We start from the raw sequence: 23,933 nt of genomic DNA on the forward strand, positions 1-23,933 counted from the left end.
TAGGGCAGATATACACATGTATCCATAAACTAGCGCAAAATATATACCTTAAAGCAAAAGTACACAATAGACTGTAGTGTGTCAATAAATGAAGCAAGTATAAAGACCTAAAAAGACACCATAAAATTCCTAGTGAAATAGTTGCTACTTAGAACTAGATACCCTCCTCACCTCAATACTTCCTATTGCACTTCCCACAGTCACTCCAAATCTAACCTTATCAAAACAAGGTTGAAGAATGAAGTATTCTTTGTAGTTTCTGTCACCCAGATGTTGGCTAAGTAAAGTGCACTTAGCACAGAAATGAAACTAAATCTTGCTTGCTTTTTTTTATGTCTTTCAGTGTAGCACTTAAATATCACATTCCTTTGCTTAATCATTCTAAAATTTCATTCTCACACTTTAAAATTTGATAAAAATGTATGTCTAATATCATCCTACTTTTTATTATTTTTATTGATTTAATATGATCAATAAGACCATAGGATAAGAGGGGAACAATTTCACACAATTTCCACCTCCAGAGTTCCGTATCCTATCCCCTCCACTGGATGCTTTCCAATTCTTTATCCCTCTAGAAGTATGGACCCAGGATCATGGTGGGTCACAGAAGGTGAAAGATCTGACTTCTATAATTGCTTCTCTGCTGGACATGGGTGTTGGAAGGTCGATCCATACTCCCAATCTGTTTCTATTTGTCCCTAGTGGGGCAAGGCTCTGGATAGGTAGGGTTCCAAGACACACTGGTGAAGTCATCTGCCAGGGATTTCAGGTTGACATCATGGTAGCATGCACAACTTAATGGCTGAAAAAGATTTAAGACATAAGCAGAACAAATTGTTTAATAACCAGGAACTTAACAAGAATATAACAGATGATACTTAGGGTTTCCATTTTGGAAAAATCTAGTAGGTCTATTTTAGGCATGTTCTAAAGGGTACACGACTTTTCTAATTTTTGCTTGAGCCTGACAACTAACATGCAGGTGGGCCAAAGGTATTGTCTGAGGAGATGATGTCAGTTGAAAATAAGACTAGAAAGCCGATCAGGGAAGAGAGTAACTCCCAAATATGGGGAAAGTTTATAAATATTGTTAACTGTAAGATCCATCAATTTGATTGCTCCAGGTCACTGATTGTCAGAGAAATGCAAAGAAAGACAACAATGAGATACCACTTCACTCCTGCGAGAATGTCATACACCAGAAAAGGTAGCAGCAACAAATGCTGGAGAGATTGTGGGGGAAAAGGAACCCTCCGCACTGCTGGTGAGAATGTAAATTGATCCAATCCCTGGAGAGAGCAATCTGGAGAACTCTCACAAGACTAGTAATGGACCTTCTATAGGACCCAATAATTTCTCTCCTAGGGATATCCTAAGGACTCAATCATACCCATCCAAAAAGAAATGTGTATACCTATGTTCATAGGAGCACAATTCCTAATAGCCAAAATATGGAAACAACCCAGATGCCTAAGAACAAATGAATTGCTGAGAAAGTGCTGATATAGATATAGATAGATAGAGATAGATAGATGGATAGGTAGGTAGGTGGGTAGGTAGGTAGATAGATAGATAGATAGATAGATAGATAGATAGATAGATAGATAGATACGATGCAGCTATTCTTCTTCTAGCGTTTGCCTTTCTTCCGTAGCCAGTCAACAGCGTCAGGTTGTGCCTGATGTAAAGTTTCGAGACCTCCTTTGAATCTGGAGAGGTGGCAGTCGTTGACTATGTGGGTCATAGTCTGTCTGTAGCCGCAGGGGCAGTTCGGGTCGTCTCTGGATCCCCAGTGATGGAACATAGCAGTGCACCGGCCATGGCCTGTTCGATAGCGATTGAGGAGGGCCCAATCATAAAGTGCTAGGTCAAAGCTGGGTTGACGCTTGCAGGGGTCTGTGATGAGGTGTTTGTTCTTTACCTCAGCTGACTGCCAACTCTGTTTCCAAGAGTCTGGAACAGAGAAGTTCAGTGTAGGTGTAGGAGACCAGATTGGGTGACGAGACGTCAAGCGTTGGACAGGGTGGGCGAAGATATCCATGTAGATTGGCAGGTCCGGTCGAGCGTAGATGTGGGAAATGAACTTAGATGATGCCGCATCCCGACGAATATCTGGCGGGGCGATGTTGCTAAGAACTGGCAGCCATGGAACCGGAGTGGAACAGATGGTTCCAGAAATTATCCTCATGGAGGAATATAATTTGGAATCAACCAAGTGGACATGGGGGCTACGGAACCATACTGGGGCACAGTATTCTGCAGTGGAATAGCATAATGCCAGAGATGATGATCGTAGTGTGGAAGCGCTCGCGCCCCATGAGGAGCTGGCCAGTCTTGCAATGATGTTATTCCTCGCGCCCACCTTTGCTGCAGTTTTTATGAGATGTTCCTGAAATGACAGAGTGCGATCGATCGAGAGTAACGCCAAGATAGACTGGCTGGGCTTCATGAGGGATTCTCATATCGTCAAGCTGCACATTAAGCTCACGCGAGGCCGAGGCATGATGTAGATGAAAACAGATGATACCGTTTTTGCAGTGCTAGGGATTAGTCGCCATTTTTTACAGTAATCAGATATCAGAGACATGTCTTTCGTGAGTGTTTCCTCGAGGATGTCGAACTTGGATGCCTGAGTTGCACAGCAGATGTCATCGGCATAGATGAACTTCCTTGAAAAAGTTTCTGGGAGGTCATTGATGTAAATATTAAATAGCGTAGGAGCCATAACAGAGCCCTGGGGGAGGCCACTTGAGACAAGTTCTCCATCTGCCAGACTAGTCACCCAGATGCACCCAGAATCTTCTGTTTTGGAGAAGAAACAATATAGTGTTGGCCACCCATGGAGGCAGGCATCTTGAGATCTTGACTAGGAGACCACGGTGCCAGACCGTGTCATAGGCTGCTTTGAGATCAACAAAGACAGCACCCGTCTTTAAATTCTTCTGGAATCCATTTTCAATGTAAGTTGAGAGGGCCAAGGCTTGTTCGCAGGTAGATCTTCCTGGGCGGAAACCAGCTTGGGCTGGGCGGGTGATAGGAATTTCTCTGTAAGAGGAGAAATACATGACAGAAGCAGCCTCTCAAGGAGTTTGTAACACACGGAGAGGAGAGAAATTGGTCTATAGCTGGCGGCCAGTGTTGGGTCTTTCTTTGGTTTCAAAACTGCTATTATCTTCGCACGATGCCAAATTTTGGGCATAGATTCAGATTCCAATGTGGGACAGGAATGAAGTGAACCACTTCTTTGCCGCGGGGCCCAAGTTAAGAATGAGTTCTGGGGTGATGTTATCATAGCCAGCAGCTGTTCCCGGTTTAACCCTCTTCAAAGCGTCTTCCAGTTCAGACAGTGTAAAGGGAGAGAGTTTTGGAGATGGACAAGATAAACGGAAGTGGGATAACCACTCATGGGAAATTTCTCTTTTCCAGACTGGGTAGATCTTAGCATGTCCAACTTGAGTTAGGTGACTGTCCACTGAGTTTGGAGATACAGGAGGATGGGAGACAGGAGAGGGTTGGCTACTGGCACCCAGACTATGAAGAAGCTTCCAGGCCTTCCTACCCGAGTGGGTGAAGTTCAGACTTTCCGTGAGTTGTTGCCAGTGGGCTTGGCGTGCTGCATCCAGGGAGGCAATGAGTTGGTCAGCCACATCTGGGTCGCCCGACTCATCATACTGCTTTAGTAGTTGCTCGCATTCAGCATCAAGACAAGGCGTATAGTTAGCACGTCTCCCACGAGGAATGGCTTGGGAAGCAGCTATTAAGAATAATGAACTCTGGAGAGTCGGGCGGTGAAGCAAGTCTGCAGGTGTCTATCTTTCTCTCCGTTTCTCTCTGTCCTATCCAACAACAATGACAATAATAACTACAACAATAAAACAAGGGCAACAAAAGGGAATAAATAAATAAATAAAAGAATAATGAACCCACCTTCTATGACCCATCTTGGATGGAGCTAGAAGGAATCATGTTAAGGGAGATAAACCACAAGGAGATTTTCCTACTTTAAATTCTTATTACTCTAGTGCTCAGAAATAAGTTCACATACCGGTCACAATATTTATTAGGCCTATAGTTACCAGATTTCTCCATTCAGATTTAGCTAATTATCCTAACATTTAATTCACTTCACACTTTTGTGTGTGTGTACAATTATACTGGTCAATTCCAAGAGGTTTCAACTGAAGTGTCAGTTTACGTAGTATTCAGAAATACTTCATCCATTACTATGTTATTGTCCCTACAGTTATTTTTTTCACTATTCCTAATATTATGCTTTGTTGTTTCTGCCTGTCTAAACAATAGAAGAATGATAGTTTTTTTTTTTTTTTTTTTGTGTGTGTGTGTGTGTAGAAGCTGCACAGAGAAGCTTAGTAGTGGGGCTGGGTGGTGGTGTACCTGGTTGAGCACACGTTACAACGTGCAAATTCCCCAGTTTAAGTCCGCGTCCCCACCTTCAGGGGGAAAGCTTTGCTAATGGTGAAACAGGGCTACAGGTGTCCGTCTCTGTGTCTCTCTCTCCCTCCCTATCTCCCCCTTCCCTCTCGATTTCTGGCTGTCTATATCCAATATATAAAGATTGAAAAAAAGAGTTGCAGTTATTCTGAAGTTAATAGTTTACAGTTGCGTAATTCTTGTGTTTTCAAAGTTATATCCTTTTCACTCACTGTGTTGTGCATTTGATCATACAAGATCACCCAGCAGAATTTATATGAAAGGTAATCTAACGAAATCCTGTTAAATCATGACCCAGGGAAGGGGAAAGTATAAGGTGAAACCAGGATTGTGTGTAGTGTATTACAGTGAGGCAAAGCATTCTGGGGGAGGGGAAGTGGGATGTACAACGAGAAAGTGTGTGTATACCCCACACATAACAATTAGGAAAAGATTAGATGGCTGGGGAGAGTGGCTGACAGACACATACAAGGAGTTGGGAAACTGTATCCATTTGTCAACTGCTAGCCTGTAAATCATTATTTCCCCAATAAAATGTTAGTAAGTCAATGTTTTTAAAAGATAAATTCAAATATGATCATTTTTATACTTTTGGGTAAAGTCTAAACCCCAGACATCCAGTTTGTCATGTGCTGAGCATATATTTTCTGTAGATTAAGTGTTGCTTCATTAAATTGTTTCATTAGATAACTGTATTCTTTTTGTTTTACCTTAAGTCATTCTTAAATGACAAGTCTCTTTATTTGTATTTCTCTACCTTTATATTTTCTTGTACTGAAAGCCTGGATATGAGAGAGATGGAGAGAGGGAGAGATGGAGAGAGGGAGAGAGGGAGAGAGGGAGAGAGGGAGAGAGGGAGAGAGGGAGAGGGAGAGAGGGAGAGAGGGAGAGAGAGAGAGGTTATTTCATTATTTCCCGAATAAAATGTTAGTGAGTCAATGTTTTTAAAAGATAAATTCAAATATGATCATTTTATACTTTTGGGCAAAGTCTAAACCCCAAACATCCAGTTTGTCATGTGCTGAGCATATATTTTCTGTGGATTAAGTGCTGCTTCATTAAATTGTTTCATTAGATAACTGTACTCTTTTTGTTTTACCTTAAGTCATTCTTAAATGACAAGTCTCTTTATTTGTATTTGTCCACCTTTATATTTTCTTGTATTGAAAGCCAGGATATGAGACAAAGGGAGAGAGAGAGAGAGGGAGAGGGAGAGGGAGAGGGAGAGGGAGAGAGAGAGAGAGAGAGAGAGAGAGAGAGAGAGAGAGAGAGGACACTTCAAATCATACTTTCTGGACATCATAGGGTTTCCACAAATCCACTAAATATGCTATATTTAGAGTTTAAGCTTAGAAAGAAAGATGATATAGGAAACTTAGCACAGATAGCAAATCTAAACTGAAGAGAAGTACACTATTTATCCAATACTTCAGTTAAATCTGGAAGACTGATCCATTTACCTCACTTCTATCTTTCTACCATGAGAGTAATGTGCCATCTATACAATTAAAATGTTGGTCCAGATGGTATATAGTTCAAATAATTAAGAGATCACTTTAAGTGTCACATTCTGGTTCAAACAAGGAACAGTTAATAAATCAAATTACATGTCCCCAAGGTCCAGGATGACTTCAGATTCCTTTGATAATATCCCAGAACAGGGTAACATCTTCTTTTGAGAGGTTCATTCATACTTGTTGGCTAGTTAATAAGACATAACAGATGAAAAGATAGGTAGTCTATCATTTATTTCATTTGCTGTGTTACATCATCCACAAATAACTCAAATATCCAGACATTTAGTCTGAAGTCAGCTAAAGTGAAATTTGAGAGAAGTTGCGTCTTGTCTGAAATCTCAATGGACTAAGGATGTGAATAGTTAGAGTAGCGGGCTGTTAACAAGCATTTCAGTACTGAGTTAATTTATTGTCATCATCTGTTTTCCTAAACTCATTTGCCGTCACCAGCTGTCCAGGGGTAATTTTACATTTGACAATAGGAAAGATGCATCTGGATACCAGATTTCTTGCAGTTTTTATGACATCTATCTTGAACTTTCAAAAAGGAGATGACTCAGTCCAATTTCAGGGAAAATTATTTCAAAATTCAAATGGCAAAATTTGCCATCTATTTATATGTTTACATATCTTTGTATAAATCTATATATATGTGGATAAACACAAATATGCCTATAATTAATTTTAGTTTCCTGTGACTCCTCTATTCCCCAGATTCTATTTTTTATTAATCCCAAAGCATAACTATCAAGATTGCTTATTTTGACATATGCTTACATGTATAAATTAATGACTATTATAGTAATATTTGAACATTTCTTTATTGACAGACCTCTATATTTAGGTGTGTAAATTACTATCATAGCAGTGTTTGCTGATATCCCATTCTTGGTTAGTTAACCATCGGTTGCTAATTTTCTACATTACTAAAAGTAAAATCTTTATTAACCAATGTAAAATTCAAATTCAAATTTTGTGATTGAATATACATTGCAATATATTCTTGTTGTCCTTACAGAATTGACCTTAATGCCATTATTAGTTATACTAATTCTGACCATTTTGGCATAGCTAGTATATCTAATATTACATACACTTTAATTCATATTTTATATACAAAACCAAGAAAAACACTGGGTTATGAATATGACAGTGTCTGAACTTACCCCTTTACAGAGTAGCTCTGTTTATTTTATGTTTTAACAAAATACCAAATAATTGCAAGTAACTGAATTTCAAGCACAGAACTCTGATCTCACTCTTCAATAATTCATTCCAGAAATATTAAAACTAAAGGAGTAACTCTATAGATATTTCTTGAATCTATTCAACCACTTTTACATTTAAACCATAATCAAGATATTTGAAGTTACCAAGAAATGAATTTTAAATGAATGAACTATTGTTATTCCAAACAAGATGTTACAGTTTTCTCTCTTTCTGCTTGTTTCTCACTCTAAGAAAGTCAAGCTTCCCAGAACAGTGCATCACATGCACCATTAAATAAATAAATAAACAAATAAATAAATACTGCATAAGCAAAAACTAGTACCAGAGTAAGCTACCATTTAAGTTTTACTTTACTGTCCCTTATATTTTGAAATATCTATCACAAAACCCAGTCCTATTTAACACAAGAGATCTTGAGACTGGTTTTCTGGCACTGTAAAAAGGGCATGAGTTGGGAGTCGGGTGGTAACGCAGCGGGTTAAGTACACATGGTGCAAAGCGCAAGGACCTTCTTAACAGTCCAGGTTTGAGCCCCCAGCTCCCCACCTGCAGGGGAGTCTATTCACAGGTGGTGAAGCAGGTGTCTCTCTTTTTCTCACCCTCTCTGTCTTCTCCTCCTCTCCATTTCTCTCTGTCCTATCCAACAACAATGACATCAATAACAACAACAATAATAACTACAGCAATAATTTTAAAAAAACAAGGGAAACAAAAGGGAAAATAAATAAATATAAATAATTTTTAAAAAGGGGCGTGAGTTTGGGTGATGATGAAGAGCTGACATTCTCTATGCCTGAATTCATTAACAATTCCAAAAGCAGACTCTCATCTAAATTATTTTTACAAATTACTACTGGGAAAAATATTTGCTATTGTGCATGTGTGTGATTATCAAGTATACGCATCCCTAGATACTATACAGATGAACAGAGTTGAAAACAGAATACAGATGATGTGTATCAAATATGGCAAAAGACACTGTCATGTAAAGGCACTCTCACCCGTGTCACATATCTGGACTAACACCTGGCCAGAAGAACTCACATTTTCCACACTTTCTTTTTTGCTTATGACAAGATTATATATATAATTTATTTTAACACAGCACTGTTCAGGTATGGCTTATGGTGGTGTTGGGGATTGAACCTGAGCCTTTTTGGTGCCTCTGGCATAAAAACCTTCTTGCAAAACCATTATGCTATCTCCTCAGCCCCAAGAGAGGTTCTCTTTGACAGTACAGCGATCTGCTTTGAAACTCAAAATGAAATTGTATAATGGATATATTTATCTCTGGGGTTGAGAGTGACCTAAATTTCTCTAAAGAAAATTAATATAGGGCCTGAGAGATGGATCACCTGCTAGAGTTAAGCAATCCCAACTCTAGGTATACATCCAAAGAAAAGAAAATCATTATCTCAAATACTTCTTTGCAAACCCATGTGCATTGCATCATAATTACAACAGCTGAATTACAGAAGAAAACCAAGGTCAAGTGAAGATCACAAACCCATCAGATTCCATCATTAGCAGCCAAACCAAAGAAATCAATAGCAAGTTATAAAAGGCAAACTCGAGAGCCACTGTCTACACTGTACTTAAAACATTGCAACCCTCCACTCTCCGGTTATAAGTCCTCAGTTTTGAAAAAGAATTTGTGCTGTTTCTCCTGTTGGCTCATTTATCTCATCAATTATCACACAGTTTGAGCCATCTGGTGCCATGAGAAGTGTAAAAGGAACATTGAAACTATGGTTAGGGAAAGAGAAAGACAGGTTGAGAGTATGGATCCACCTGTCAACACCCATGTTCAGTGGGGAAGCAATTACAGAAGCCAGAACTCCCAACTTCTGCATCACATAATGACCTTGGGTCCGTACTCTGAGGGATAAAGAAAAGGAAAAACTATCAGGGGAGGGGATGGGATACAGAGTTGTGGTGAGAATTGCGTGGAGTTGTACCCCTCTTATTGTATGATTTTTGTCAGTAATATATATATATATATATATATATATATATATATATATATATATATATATATATAGATGAAATCCATCAGATAATGCAGGGCTAAAAAGTTCATTTAGCTCCAAAATTCTAATTGTTCTGCAGGAAGGTGGCTCACCTGGTAGAGTGCACTCCACCCCACGCACAACAACCCAGGTTTCTGCCCTGTGTAACGCGTCAGAGCACCTTGCACAGGGAGAGCCACACAGGCGGTCACGTGGTGCCATGGTGTCCCTTGGTTCTCCTTCCCAAAGTCATCAGTTTCTCAAGGCTAGGTTAGGTGTCGACAAAACACCAGCCTTGGGTGTGTCTATGTTCCCCATGGCTGTGGGGACACTCTGTCCCTTGAGGGAGGAAACTGAGCCTTTAAATTGTCTTTGCCTCCACTCAGGGGTTACTTAGGATTCTCTTCCTCTGTGTTTGTTTTTGTTTGTTTGTGTTTATCCCAATTATCACTAGTCCCCATAGTTTCCATATATGTGCATTTTGTTGTCTCCATTTGGCATAGAATAGTCACAGTGCTGCTAGAAGTTCACCATTGGGTGGTGCACTTCCCAACAAAATTACAGAACCTACCTAGCTATAGACCTGGGCCCATGAGATAGTGTACATGTGCACGTGTCCATAAGTTAGGGGAAAATGCATACCTTAAAGTAAGTGTGCAATGGCCTAAATGACTCAAGAAATAAAGCAAGCAAACAGAAAGACTTCAAAAACACACTGTAAAGCACTGAATCTGATAATTTCTTTGTAAAAAATTTTTTATTTTTATGTATTCCCGTTTGTTGCTGTTTACTATTGTAGTTATTGTTATTGATGTCAATGTTGTTGGATAGGACAGGGAGAAATGGAGAGAGGAGGGGAAGACAGAGGGGGAGAGAAAGACACCTGCAGACCTGCTTCACCGCCTGTGAAGCGATGCCCCTGTAGAAGGGGAGCTTGGGGCTCGAACCGGGATCCTTACGCCGGTCCTTGTGCTTTGTGCCACCTGAGCTTAATCCGCTATGCTACTGCCCAACTCCCTCGGATATTTTCTAATGACACCTAGACATCTTTATCACCTACTTCCTGTTACACTCCCTTCAATCACTTGAAATCTAACCCTGTCAGATAAAGTAAGGAGTATAAAAGCTGAGTAACAAGAGACCAGAATACTATAATGATGGCCCTTTTGGTCACTATCAGGTCACCCCATCATCCAGGGCCCTATTCAGGGAGTCCTGGGATTCCCACACAGGCACGAGGGGCCTAGACCTCTAACAGAACCCTCTCTACCATTACTGGTCATCTCCATCAGGAACAACATAATAAACCCTCTTGTGGGCCTCCATAGGACCTTGCTCTCAATGTAGAACAATGGTAGGGACTGCCCCACTCTTTGAAGGGAGGCTGGGTCAACATATTCTGCCACTCCAGGAAGATAGGCCCTGAAATGGGTGCAGCCTAGAATGTTCCTAGCTATAACCATGAAATGCAAGCTCAAACCTACAGGGATGTAGGCTCCCGTGGTAAATATGAATAGACACGGGCCCTCGGTTAGATGGATGGGGCTTACAGTTATTAGTATTTATATACTCTTCCCATATTTGGGAGCTACTCTCTGCCCTGAACCAGCTTTCTAGTCCTATTCCCAACTCTGACATTATCTTTCCAGACAATACTTTTAGCCCACCTGTATGTTAGCTGTGGGGCTTAAGTAAAAAATTAGAAAATTCATGGGCCCCTTAGAATATACCTAAAATAGGCTTCCTAGCTTCTTCCAACATGAAGACCCTATATATCATCTGCTATATTTTTACCTTTAGGTTTCTAATTATTAAACAATTTGTTCTACTTTGTAACGAACGTAGTGCTTTTCACCCACCAAGTCAAAGATACTAGCATGACATCAACCTGGCTTCCCCGAGCAGACGACCTCACCAATGTGTCCTGGAACCCCACCTCTACAGAGCCCTGACCCAGTTGGGACAGAAAGAAACACGTTGGAGATATGGATCAATCTGCCAACATCCATGTCCAGCAGAGAAGCAATTACAGAAGCTAGACCTCCAACCTTCTGCATCCCATAAAGATCATTGGTCCATACTGCCAGAGGGATAAAGAATAGGGAAGCTCCCAGTGAAGGGGATGGGCTATGGAACCCTGGTAGTGAGAATTGTATGGAATTATGCCCCTTATCCCACAATCTTGTTGATCTGTTGATCGTTATTAAATCACTAATAAAAATACACATAAATGACAAAAAATAAAAAAATGGGAAAACATATGAAGGTGTCACACAACCAAAAAAAATACAAGACATATATTTCTTTTCTTTCTTTTTTATTTTTAAAACAAATTTAACTTTTTACTTACTTTCTGGCAGCAGTGTTATTGGTGGGGCTTGGTGCCTGCATGACAAATCCACCAATCCCAGTGACTTTCTTCTTCTCCCTCTCCTCCTCCTTCCTCTTTTTTAAAACTTTTATTTATAAAAAGGAAACACTGACAGAAACCATAAGATAAAAGGGGTGTAATTCCCATCACCAGAACTACGTATCCAGAAGATGGGTCCTGATATTGGGGCAGCTTGGAATGTTCCTACTCATGACCACAGAATGTGAGCTCAGATCTACAGGGATGCAGAGATCACATAGGCTCCTAAACTGAATATGAGCCCCAGATCACATCAAATCGATGGGGTTTACAGTCAACAATATTTATACCCCTTTCCCATATTTGGGAGCTACTCTCTTCCCTGATCCAGCTTTCTGGCCCTTTTCCCAGCCATGACATCATCTCCCCAGACAATAAGTAGGATCCACCTGCATATAAGATGTCAGGCTCAGAAAAAAAAAATTTTTTTTAAACCAGAGCACTGTTCAACTCTGGCTTATGGTGGTGTGGGGGATTGAATCTGGGACTATGGAACCTTAGGCATGTGCGTCTGTTTGTATAAACATTATATCGTCCCTCTGCCTATATATTTCAAAGTGATACTGAGTAATAAAGGACAAACCTCACTTCCATATCAATAGATTTACTAAAAGACAACAACAGCTCTAATTCATTTGCAATTTTTCAATGTATTGAACATAATGATTGATAAATTCATCCTTAGCCACTGGACCATAAAATTAAAAATTATAAAGAGAACAAGTTTAATCACATGTTGCAAAGAACTCCTGGAGGGGAGTCAGGCAGTAGCGCAGCGGGTTAAGCACATGTAGCACCAAGCACAAGGACCAGCGTAAGGATCCCGGTTCGAGCCCCTGGATCCCCACCTGCAGGGGAGTCGCTTCACAAGCGGTGAGGCAGGTCTGCAGGTGTCTTTCTCTCCCCGTCTTCCCCTCTTCTCTCCATTTCTCTCTGTCCTATCCAACAATGACGATATCAATAACTACAACAATAAAACAAGGGCAACAAAAAGGGAATAAATAAATAAATACTTTAAAAAAACCTCCTGGGTGCATCTCAAGCAATATGAACTGTTATTTTGTAGAAATACATACAGGAGATCAGGGACACACTAAATTAAAAATGTTCACAGCACGTTTTATAAAATATGATGAGTACCTGGTGAAATGCATGTTCAAGGTAAAGAAGTACAGAGGGAAAAATCATGGTTCTTTGTTCTCTGACATACCAAAGATGTCTGTGATAGATACACAGCTTTGTAAAGGATCATTAATGTATTGAAAACATATTTTAAGGTAAAAAGATAAAGATATAAGAGTTCTTACTATTTCTAAGACAACTTCTACCTGCTAATAATACCTACTTTATTAAATTGTTCAAAAACAACTGATAGAAATAATGTAAAAGAGAGTACCAATTAGGAATGGAATCTGTCAAAACATTTCTTATTTAAACCTCTCTCTGAATTTGAGCAATGATCAGGCATTGCTATGGCAACTTACATCATGAATATCTTCTGCTATTCAGAAATTGTACTGAAAGGACATAATTCTGCTCAAACTAACATGTTCACTTACGTTAACTATAATTTTAACATAAATATGGCAAATCTTGCTGGTTTTTTGTTTGTTTTTAACCAGAACACTGTTCAGCTCTGGCTTATAGGTGGTGGGGGATTGAACCTGAGACTTTGGAGCCTCAGGCATGAGTCTCTTTGCATAATCATTATGCTATCCACCCCCACAAGATGGCAATTCTTTAAGATGAACCAATTCAAAATATATAGTGATTTTTTAAAAAGTTGAATAGCCTGCAAGATCAATGAATTTAAACAGAAGAAAAAATTAATAATCTGGTTCGGATCGCTTCCAAATTTGGCCTATTCCAGATTGTGCAGATATGAACATTAAGTATGCATAGGTCTCTTTTTTTCCTTTGGATATAGCCCAAGGAGGAAAACTGCCAGACCACTGAATGAGTCCATTTCCAGAGTTCTGAGATGTTCCCAACTGTTTTCCGCCAGGTTTGCACAAGTTTACATTCCTAATAGCAATGAAGAAGAACTCCTTTCCATCTACAACCCGCCCAACAGTTGGTGTTTGTCTTTTTTATGGTGATATTCTCACGGGTGTAAAGTGGCATCTCAGTCTCAGTGATAATCCTGGGGGTGTGACACACAGACTAACAAGAAAACAATGAACAAGAAAACAAAAATAAACAATACCCAAGAAATTTTTTTTAAAAAAAAGCACGTTTACACATTAAAATCAGACACGGTGCTAACATCCAAAATATATAATGAGCTCAAGAAAAGAATCTCAGGGGGAAAAAAAATCAAAATGGAAAAAGGATATGAATACTTTCTCATCTACAGACGCATTTGATAAAGTACTCAGTCACTGGTTACCAGAGAAATGGTGGTCAAGACAGTAAGACACCATCAGATAACATCTCATAGCCATGAGAACCCCCTACATTAAAAAGGACAGAAAAAAACAAGTGCTGGGGGGCGGGGGGTGGGGTGGGCGTGTGGTGAACGCAACACTTATACACAGTTAGGAGGAATGGAAATTGGTCAAGATCTTGTGGAAAAGTTTGGAGTTTTCTCAAAATATTAAAAAAGGACCTAGCACATCATGTGGCAAATCCTCCCGTAGGTATTTCTCTGAAGAACACACAAGCACACAGCCAGAGATCTGCACACGCCGATGTTCACTGCAATGCTCTTTATAGTAGCTTGACTTTGGAGGTAGCCCAAGTGTCCGCGAACAGACAAATAGTTAAAGAAATTGTGGTGTATTTACAAAAGGGAATACCTCTCAGCTGCAAGAAGTGAGATTATCTTTTTATTACAACTTGGATGGAACTTGAAAGATTCACCTTTAAGTGAAAGTCAACAGAAGACTGGATGCTCTCAGTTAACAGGTAGAAGTGGGAAACAAAGAAAAGACTGAAATTTCATGGAGCTGAGGGAGGAACACTGAGGGAATGGACAAGCAGAATCTAAGTCTCTCCAGTGGGGAAGGATGAAGACTTGAGAAAAGAGAAGGATGAAATACACCGACACATCTCTTGGGGGAAATATACCCTTGGGACAGTAATGCAATCAAAACCCCGTCAGCAGAATGCCAAAAGAAAGGGAGAACATAGGGGGGATTTTAAGGATATAGATGTGTGTTCTGTTTGTTTATGTTATTGTGACCTGAGTTATCACTGGGGCTCAGTGCTGGCAGTAGGAATCCAGTTCCTGGCAGTCATTTTTCCTTTGTATCCCCTTCCAATCTTATTTGATAGGATATAGTGAAATTAAGAGAGATGGAGACCTACAGGCCTTTATGACTTGTTAAGCCCCCACACACACCCAAAAGGTGGGAGCAGGGGCTCAAACCAGGGTCCTTGAGCATGTTTATATGTGTCCCACCTCCCAACCCCAATTATATATCCCATCTTCTGCAGCAGATCCAAGAGCAATAAACGAAGGACATGGGAGGGGGATCCAAAGGAACCTCTGGAGGAGGAAGAGGGTACCTGGGGGGAGATGTGAGGAGATGGGGTGTATTGACACCTATTCGTGAGTGTTTCCTCAAGGATGTCAAACTTGAAACACTCACGAAAGACATGTCTCTGATATCTGATTACTGTAAAAAAAAAAATGGCGACTAATCCCTAGCACTGCAAAAACGGTATCATCTGTTTTCCATCTACACCATGCCTCGGCCTCGCGTGAGCTTAATGTGCAGCTTGACGATACGAGAATCCGGCATGAAGCCCAGCCAGTCTATCTTGGCATTACTCTCGATCGCACCCTGTCACTTCACGAACATCTCATAAAAACTATAGCAAAGGTGGGTGCGAGGAATAACATCATTGCAAGACTGGCCAGCTCCTCATGGGGCGCGAGCGCTTCCACACTACGATCATCATCTCTGGCATTATGCTATTCCACTGCAGAATACTGTGCCCCAGGATGGTTCCATAGCCCCCATGTCCACTTGGTCGATTCCAAATTATATTCCTCCATGAGGATAATTTCTGGAACCATCCGTTCCACCCCGGTTCCATGGCTGCCAGTTCTTAGCAACATCGCCCCACCAGATATTCGTCGGGATGCGGCATCATCTAAGTTCATTTCCCACGTCTACACTCGACCGGACCTGCCAATCTACATGGATATCTTCGCTCACCCTGTCCAAAGCTTGACGTCTCGTCACCCAATCTGGTCCCCTACGCCTACACTGAACTTCTCTGTTCCAGACTCTTGGAAACAGAGTTGGCAGTCAGCTGAGGTCAAGAACAAACACCTCATCACAGACCCCTGCAAGCATCAACCCGGCTTTGACCTAGCACGTTATGATTGGGCCCTCCTCCATCGCTATCGAACAGGCCATGGCCGGTGCGCCGCTATGTTCCATCGCTGGGGAGCCAGAGACGACCCGAACTGCCCCTGCGGCTCCAGACAGACTATGACCCACATAGTCAACGACTGCCACCTCTCCAGATTCAAAGGAGGTCTCGAAACTTTACATCAGGCTCAACCTGATGCTGTTGACTGGCTACGGAAGAAAGGCAAACGCTAGAAGAGAAGAAGACACCTATCATGGAGAGATATGAAATTGGGGGGGGGGGGGGGTCGGTTGGTGGCACAACTGGTTGAATGCACATTAGTGTTCAAGGACCCAGATTCAAGCCCCCGGACCCCACCTGCAGGGGGCAAGCTTCACAAGTGGTGAAGCAGGGCTGCAGGTGTCTTTATTACTCCCTTCCCTCTTAATTTCTGGCGGTCTCTATCCAGTAAATAAAGGTAATAAAAAAATTACAAAAACAGAGAAGAAATTGCCTAGTTTTACAACAGCCTTGTAAATAAGACTTCCCCAGTAAAGCGATATATTAAAAATAATACTTAATATCACCTTTTGCTTCTATTTTTAAAACTGTACAGCTGGCATAAAGACAAAAACCGTGTTACACTGAGTTGTATAAATTCTGTAAGACAGGCATGGAGTGCAGTGCATTAAACACAGCAAACGTCTAAAGTGAGGAAAGATTTTCTTTCTTTTTTTTTTTTATTTTCATTTATTTTTATTTCAATGAGAAAAAGTAGATACAGAGGGAAAGATAGAAAGAGAACGAGACCAGAACAGTGCTCAGTTCTGGCTTATGGAGGTGCCGGGGATTGAACCTGAGATCTCAGAGCCTCAGCCTTGGTATTATTATATATCTTGGTATTAAAAATCTTGGCATTATAAATTTCAAACCTGCAGAGATAGAATGAGAGTGAGCTTTTCTGACTTTGACAACAAAACTGTTCGTATCTTAACCAGAATATTTTCCTGGCCACAATAAGTAACATAAAAATAAAGACACTCAATAGAGAATTACAAGATGGCATTTTGGAAAATAACGAAAGAGCATAAAACCACTATTAAAACAGTGCCGGACACTTAAGTCTTGAAAATAAAAAAAAGTACGTAAAGTTTTTCGGGGAATACTAATGAAAAGAGGGGTGGGTGGGTGGTGGTGCAACTGGCTGAACACACTACAATGCATAAGGACCCAGCTTGAGCCCCTGGCCCCCACCCGCAGGGGGAGAAGTTCTGAGACTGCTGAAGCTGCAGCTATCTTTCTCTCCCTCTCAGTTTCTGTCCGTCTCTATCCACTGAGTAACGACAGTAATAGTCAAAGGCAAAGTCTCCATACAGCAAGCGTGAAATACTAGGACTCAGAGGTAGCTCAGGAGTTAGGACACGTGCTCCACCCTGTGTGCAGCCTTGTCAGGAAACCTGGGACTGCAGGGCAAGCATGGCACCAAGGGCCAATGCAATGGTGTCTCTCTGCCTTTCTCTGTCTGAAGCAGGAATCACAGGGAGTGCTGGACTCACACTATGTGTGCACACCCTCTTCTCTCTTTCTTCACACACACACACACACACACACACACACACACACAGAGAGAGAGAGAGAGAGAGGGAGAGAGAGAGAGAGAAATAGAAAATACTAAGAATTGGATAGTGTGAATAATATTATTCACATTACCTGATAAAAAAGCAGTTTACAAAAAAAAAAAAATAAGTATCGGAGGTAACTTATCCGGTAGAACACACTGCATATGCATGAGGGCCCAGTTGAAACCTTTGGCACTACTGGTAACACCGAGCACAAGTGGTACTGTGGCTGCCTTTTCTCTCCCTACCCTCCCATGCCCCCTTTTCTAATTGGGGAAAAAAAGTCCATTGAGAGCAGTGGGATCAAGCAGGAAGAAATACCAGTGATGGAAAAAATAGAATTTCTCCACTAAAATTCAAATCTAGGAAGTAATCAAAATATGAGTAAAAGGCAGTAATGCAGAATAAACACACAACAGAGCAGCACAAAAGTCCATCTTTGAACATTTAGAAATGAATGGGAATCTGCAACAATAGAAGCAGAAGACAATGTTGACGAAGATACAGACCTGCAAACATCAGGGATGTAACCATGCGTGATACTAAAATACTTTGTGGCTACTAATAAAACAAAGGCTATGATCCATACCAATAAAGTTCTTTTTTTTTTTTTTTTTAAAGTAGACATGAAAACTCCTTAAAATAGCACAGGCTAGGAAACCAAGACTGGGAAAAACAAGCAAAATGGTGTTTAATCATAAAAGGAAATGTAATTCTTCAGAGCTATTGGGGAAGTTCTATTCATCTAAATTTTATGTGAAGCTATCTAGAATAATACTGTTAAAGGTAAAAGTAAGTATTTTCACTGCTGCTTCACTAATCCTATCCATGCTTCTTTGTTCATAGCTTCTATGTCCCTCATCTGACTGAAGAAAAGGAAATCTTTGGCAGGGAGAGAGAGAGCCCTTTCTGCAGTCCCTTTCGGCATTTTAAGTGCCGTTCACATTAAGTGATGGTAATTTCCCAGGGATGGTGATCTCATTACACATGATGTACCCTGTACAAACAAAAGTTAATGCCAGACTTTCGGGAACTTATAAGAAGTCAGAAAACACAAAGCTGAAATTCAGCTTCTGTGTCTGAAAAATTAGGACAACTTCTGAGCTTGTCACCTGAGATGTTTCTGGTTAAGTTGAGGCACCAACCTAGCAAGGCAATTCAGAGATTTGATCACAGCAGTTATGAAGCCTTCCTTTTCTGGCCCAAGTGGACTGACTTCCCCAGCTTCTTGAGTGAAGCTTGGGAGAAAACAGCACTTTTGTTGCACCTTAAATCTGACTACAGCTGCCCAGTCTTTGCTCTTTGGCCCCACAGTATCTCAAGATATTAACTTTCACCCTCAATTTTGATGGTCACTCTGGGAGTGTCTTCTCATTCCTGGAGTAAGTTTCTGGCCCTTGTGATGCTAAGGCTGGAACTCAATTTTCTATTTCCCTTGTATTATAAAATAAATCATGTATGAAACTGGGCTGGGGATGGGAGAGAGCACAGAGACAGGCAAATACACCCAGGAGAAAAAAGGTCAAGAATAAGACTGGACGAGAGATAGCTGGGACGAAATAGCAGAGACCCTGTGGGAGGGAGGAGATAGGTGCAATGGAGAGACTTCTCCGAGATGTTTAGATTTCCATGACACATGAAGGTCCTTTTTTTTCTTTTCTTACTAGTGACTTAATATTGATTTACAGAAGGTCCTGCTCTCATGTGAACAACGGGGTTTCAACTTAGAGTTGCCATCAGTCTTTCTGTCTTAGACGGCCACTCATAATCTCTCAAAGGCATTGCTCTGAAGCTCTTTTATTAACTTACTGACTTACCCACTGCAATTAAGTTCCACACGGCTAGTACATGACCAGACCAGCCTATTGTGGCAAATTCTGTTTACAACAAGGGGTCTGGTGCAAAGCAGGGCAGAGACTTGATAAATATTTGGCTTAGTGATCAACTTTATGTCTCTGTGGTTCAACACCTGCACCAAGTGCTTTGCTTCTAATGTAAGCCTGGCATTATTTGCTTTGGGCTTCTGGTCTGGATCTTATTTGTATGTGTCCCATTGCCTGACAGGTTGGTGGCCTTTTAAGTGTGACTCCTTCCACTAACATATGGAGATGGGCACACAAACAGGCCAGTGAATGTGCGTCAGCACTTTGAAACAACACAAGCCAGAGTCTGCCCCACCTGGGTTGTCATCAGATATCAGGAAGTTGACAGTTCATTCTGCAGAGGGTAGAGTGAGGGGGTGGGGCTGCAGAAGAGATGGGCTAGCCCACCGTGGACGAAGCATCATGCCAGAGCTGGAGATGAGGTTCTCAGGTTCAACCCCAAGAGGAATTCGTTCTTCCTTCCCAAAACTCATCTCCTCCATGAGCAGTGGAGCTTAGATTTGGACAAGAGACCGAAAAGTTCTTCCTCTCTCTACACCCAAGTCCAGGGACAGAGGGGCCCTGACCAGTTCTAGCATCCTTTCCTGCCAAACTCTACCTTGGTAAGGTTGCACCTCCAGTGGGCTTTGGGTCATCAGCCTTGAAGGACACAGAATGGGCACCGCGTAAGACCTGTCTCCCCGTTTCTCTCTTCATCGCCCTCTCTGTTGCTTTCCTCATCTGCCTCGGAGAATACGCTCTTCTTTCTCTCTGAGGTCCCTACAGTGTCCTGCTCCTGGCGCTGGGTCAGCTACTGGGGTTTTTCCTCAGGCAGATTGTTGGTTTGTGGTTCTGGTTCTTCTGCCTGCACCTGACCCTGCAGGGTGTATAGAAGCTGGAGAAAGATTTGGTGCCTAGGGAAAAAGAAACGAACAAACAAAAAAAGTGGTTTCGAATGGAGGGAACTTGAGCTGTGCCACCACAGGTCTGCCGCCCATCCCGCCATCCTCACCGCCGCAGCTTGTCTTGCTCCTGCAGCGACTGCTGCTTCAAGGCTTCAAGCTCCCGAGACAGCTGCTCCAGTTCCTGCTGGATGCCCGTCTTGGCGTTTCTTACTTCTGCAGACACCTCTGCCAGAAACTGCACCTGCTTCTCCTACCAGCAGCAACAGAACAGACATACTGCTAGTTCATCAGATGTTGCGGTCTCGGTATCATTACCTTATCCCCTCTAGCCCAGACCTACAGATGGAGAGAGGGACCCTGGGAGCTGTACGCAGAGCCAACGCTCTAGAGAAAAGGCTCAGGAGGTGAGGTCACATGAGGAAAGCCGCACACGAGTGATGCTAATAGCTAAGCAGTGATGGAATTAACTCACAACATGCAGTTACTAGATTGAGCCCTTCCCATTCCTGGTCTGTCATCCTTTCATCAACTGTATAGGGGAGGTACAGATATGTTTCCAGCTCACAGGAGAGGAGCCAGCAATTCCAGAAACTCCATGACTGCCCAGGTATGTCACGTTGGGATTCAAGTCTGTGTATACCCTAACAAAGTCCTCCCGGGAAGGCAGGAGATGGGGAGTTTCCAGGGGGGGAACTTAGCTTATGCAACTGCAGGGAGCTGCGACAGACTCACCTGTTGTAGCTGCCACTGCTTTTGGGCTGTCCTGAGTTTCTCCGCAGCTAATTGCTTCTGTTGGTAAGAAAAGGAGCAGGGGAGAGAAAAGAAAAAAAGAAAAAAGGAAGAAAAAGATGTGTTTTTCTGGCTGGAATCTGAGTAGCTGACGGTGGCCCTCACCGCTGGGTTCAGCCTTCCCCTCCTCTCACGCTGGGTGCACCTTGGCCTGGAGCTGCTCCAGGGCGTCCTGGAGCTGGGCTCGCTTTTTCTGGACCTCGTCCACCTTGGGCGTGAAGTGCGTAAGCATCCTTGTGATGTCCTCCACGTGCTCTTGGTAAGCGGCCTTCAGCTCTTTCCACTGCTCCTTAGCGGCGACTGCTTTCTGCCCTGCGACGTCACCCAGGAGGAGGGTGTGGGACGAGGTCAGGCTGGCGCCCCGTCCCCCCAGCCCACCCCCGGCTCCCCCTGTAGGTGCTTCCTACTCACGGCTTATGTCTTCGGAAGCCAAGGGATCCAGGCCCTGGCTGGTTTGCTGAGCCAAGAAATTCTGCAGCAAGTCCGCCACCTGCAGCTGGCTACAGAGCAGCTTGTCCTTCTTGCGGGAGTCCTGCGGGGAAAGCGAAAGCGAGCAGAAGCGGGGCCATCCGGGTGCCTGCCAGCAGCGCCGCCCAGCGCCCCCCGCACCGCACCTACCGCCACAAACTCGGCCAGGACCTGGGCCGGCAGCTCTGCCTCCTCCCGCGGACCTACGGGCTCCAGGATGCCCGTCGCCTCTGCCAACACCCTGAAGGGACAAGGACAGGAAACTGTGGCCTCAGGCAGCTGTGGCTCCGAGCATCGCGAGCAGTTTATATATGGCAGTGCGGAGGCTCTAGGCTCCCAGTAACCATGTTGTGGCCGCAGGGCGCCTGGGAGTCAGGAGTCGGGCGGGGTGTGCGGGATCCCCCAAGGCGACCGGCTCTGCGGGGCAGGGGGAGGAAAGGCAGGCAGGCGGGCGGCGCGGGCGGGCGGGCGGGCGGGCGGGCGGGCGGGCGGGCAGGCAGGCAGGCAGGCGGGCGGGCGCATGGGAAATGGGAAATGGGAAGGGAGCCGGCGGGGTTACTGCACGTGGCGCAAAGCGCAGGGACCCGAGTAAGGATCCCAGATCAAGCCCCCGGCTCCCCACCTGCAGGGGAGTCGCCTCACAGGCGGTGAAGCAGGTCTGCAGGTGTCTGTCTTTCTCTCCCCCTCTCTGTCTTCCCCTCCTCTCTCCATTTCTCTCTGTCCTAGCCAACGACAGCAGTAACAATAATAACAACAATGATCAAACAACAACAACAACAACAAAAAAACTTTTTTAAAAAAAGGAGTATGGTAAAGAGCTATGGGGAGTGTCTCACATAAAAGAAATCGTTTCTTAGTTTTTTTTTTATTAATTAATTTTTTTTTTCCCTCCAGGGTTATCGCTGGGGCTCAGTGCCTGCACCACGAATCCACTGTTCCTGGAAGCCTTTTTTTCCCCTTTTGTGGCTCTTGTTTTTTGTTTAATCATTGTTATGTTTATTATTGTTATCGATATCCTTGTTGTTGGATATGGTAGAGAGACATGGAGAGAGGGAGGGGAAGACAGAGAGGAGGAGAGAAAGACAGACACCTGCAGACCTGCTTCACCGCCTGTGAAGCGACTCCCCTGCAGGTGGGGAGCCGGGGTTCGAACCGGGATCCTTATGCCGGTCCTTGTGCTTTGCGCCACCTGCGCTTAACCCGCTGCGCCGCCGCCCGACCCCCAGAAATAATTTCAATCAAGATCTGGAGACAGTTGGACAACTATGAGGAGTAAGGAAAATAATAATAATAATGATGATGATGATGGATAAGCGCTGGGTAAGCGCCCACACTGCAGCGCACGAGGGCCCGGGTTCAAGGCCCCGGCCGCCACCCGCAGGGGCAAAGTTTCACGAGTGTTGAGACCGGGCTGCGGTGTCTGTGTCTCTCCCTCCCGTCTCAATTTCTCTGTCTCTGTCCAATAAGAAAGACAGACAGGAAAATAACGACACAGGGGGGTTGGGGCGCGCGGTGGCACCTGCGCGAGCGCGAGGTCTCGGGTTCGAGCCCCCAGTCCCCACCTGTAGGGGGGAAGCGGGGCTGCAGGTGTCTGTCTCTCTCCCTCTCTGCCTCCCCCTCCACTGTGCCTCTCGGTCTCTAGCTCTCTCCCCAATAAAATAAGTCAGTAGATAAATCAATAGCACATACATAAACCTAATTACAAACAAAACAAAAACACAACATTGCCGGTTCAAGCTCCTGGGCTCCACCTGCAGGGCCGCAGGTCTCTCTCTCTCTCTTTCTCTCTCTCCATCTCCCCCTTTTCCCTCTCGACTGCTGGCCGTCTCAATCCAACCAACAAAAGGAATTTAAAAAATAATCATCATTAAAACAAAGCCCAGCCTCCCCCGCATTAGCCTCCCGCAGCAGCCCCAACCCCCCCGCCCCGCAGCCCCGCAGCCCCGCAGCTGCAGGAGGTGACGACCTCCACTTGCCCCGCAAGCCCCGCAGCCCGGAGCCCCACACACACTCACTCCCGCACAGCAGCCGCAGCCCGAGTCTCCACCGCGGGCTCCATCCTTCCCGCGCAGCGTTTCACTTCCGCCCTCACCCACTAACCCTTCACTTGAAACCCGCCGCGCGCTGAGCGCCGCGGCAGGCGATTGGCTGCCCGGGCAGGAGGCGGAAGTAAAGCACCATTCTGAGAGGTGATTGGCTGATCCTTTTGGCCGCGCAGACGCTTCTGGCTCTTTCGACGCATGCGCAGTTGGGGTTGGGGCCCCCCCTGGAGGGCGCGTTCTGCGCTTGCGCTCTGGGCGGTGCGGAGACTTTGGGTTCCTGGGCGATCGGTGTGTCCTAGACTTGGCTGTCTGTCGGTGTAGC

The 23,933-nt window shown here is 43.7% G+C and overlaps 1 protein-coding gene across 3 annotated transcripts; it reads right to left on the bottom strand.

Moving 5' to 3' along the window:
* Positions 1–437: 437 nt before the first annotated feature.
* Positions 438–23,703, bottom strand: ZWINT (ZW10 interacting kinetochore protein). Of its 3 annotated transcripts, none has more exons than XM_060189356.1 (8): positions 23,585–23,703; positions 21,720–21,810; positions 21,513–21,633; positions 21,247–21,413; positions 21,045–21,101; positions 20,420–20,562; positions 20,192–20,321; positions 438–805 (listed from the first exon to the last, which is right to left on the bottom strand). In XM_060189356.1, exons 1-7 carry the CDS (start codon positions 23,626–23,628, stop codon positions 20,219–20,221), a joined length of 726 nt encoding a protein of 241 aa, XP_060045339.1. In that variant the 5' UTR covers positions 23,629–23,703; the 3' UTR covers positions 438–805; positions 20,192–20,218. The 3 variants fall into 3 exon arrangements, with proteins under 3 accessions (XP_060045339.1, XP_060045394.1, XP_016043629.1); XM_060189411.1 differs by lacking the exon at positions 438–805 and adding an exon at positions 11,133–12,585; XM_016188143.2 differs by lacking the exon at positions 438–805 and having other exon boundaries at positions 18,142–20,321.
* Positions 23,704–23,933: the final 230 nt, after the last annotated feature.

Source organism: Erinaceus europaeus, chromosome 1, assembly GCF_950295315.1.
Source record: "Erinaceus europaeus chromosome 1, mEriEur2.1, whole genome shotgun sequence".
Lineage (NCBI taxonomy): Eukaryota > Metazoa > Chordata > Mammalia > Eulipotyphla > Erinaceidae > Erinaceus > Erinaceus europaeus.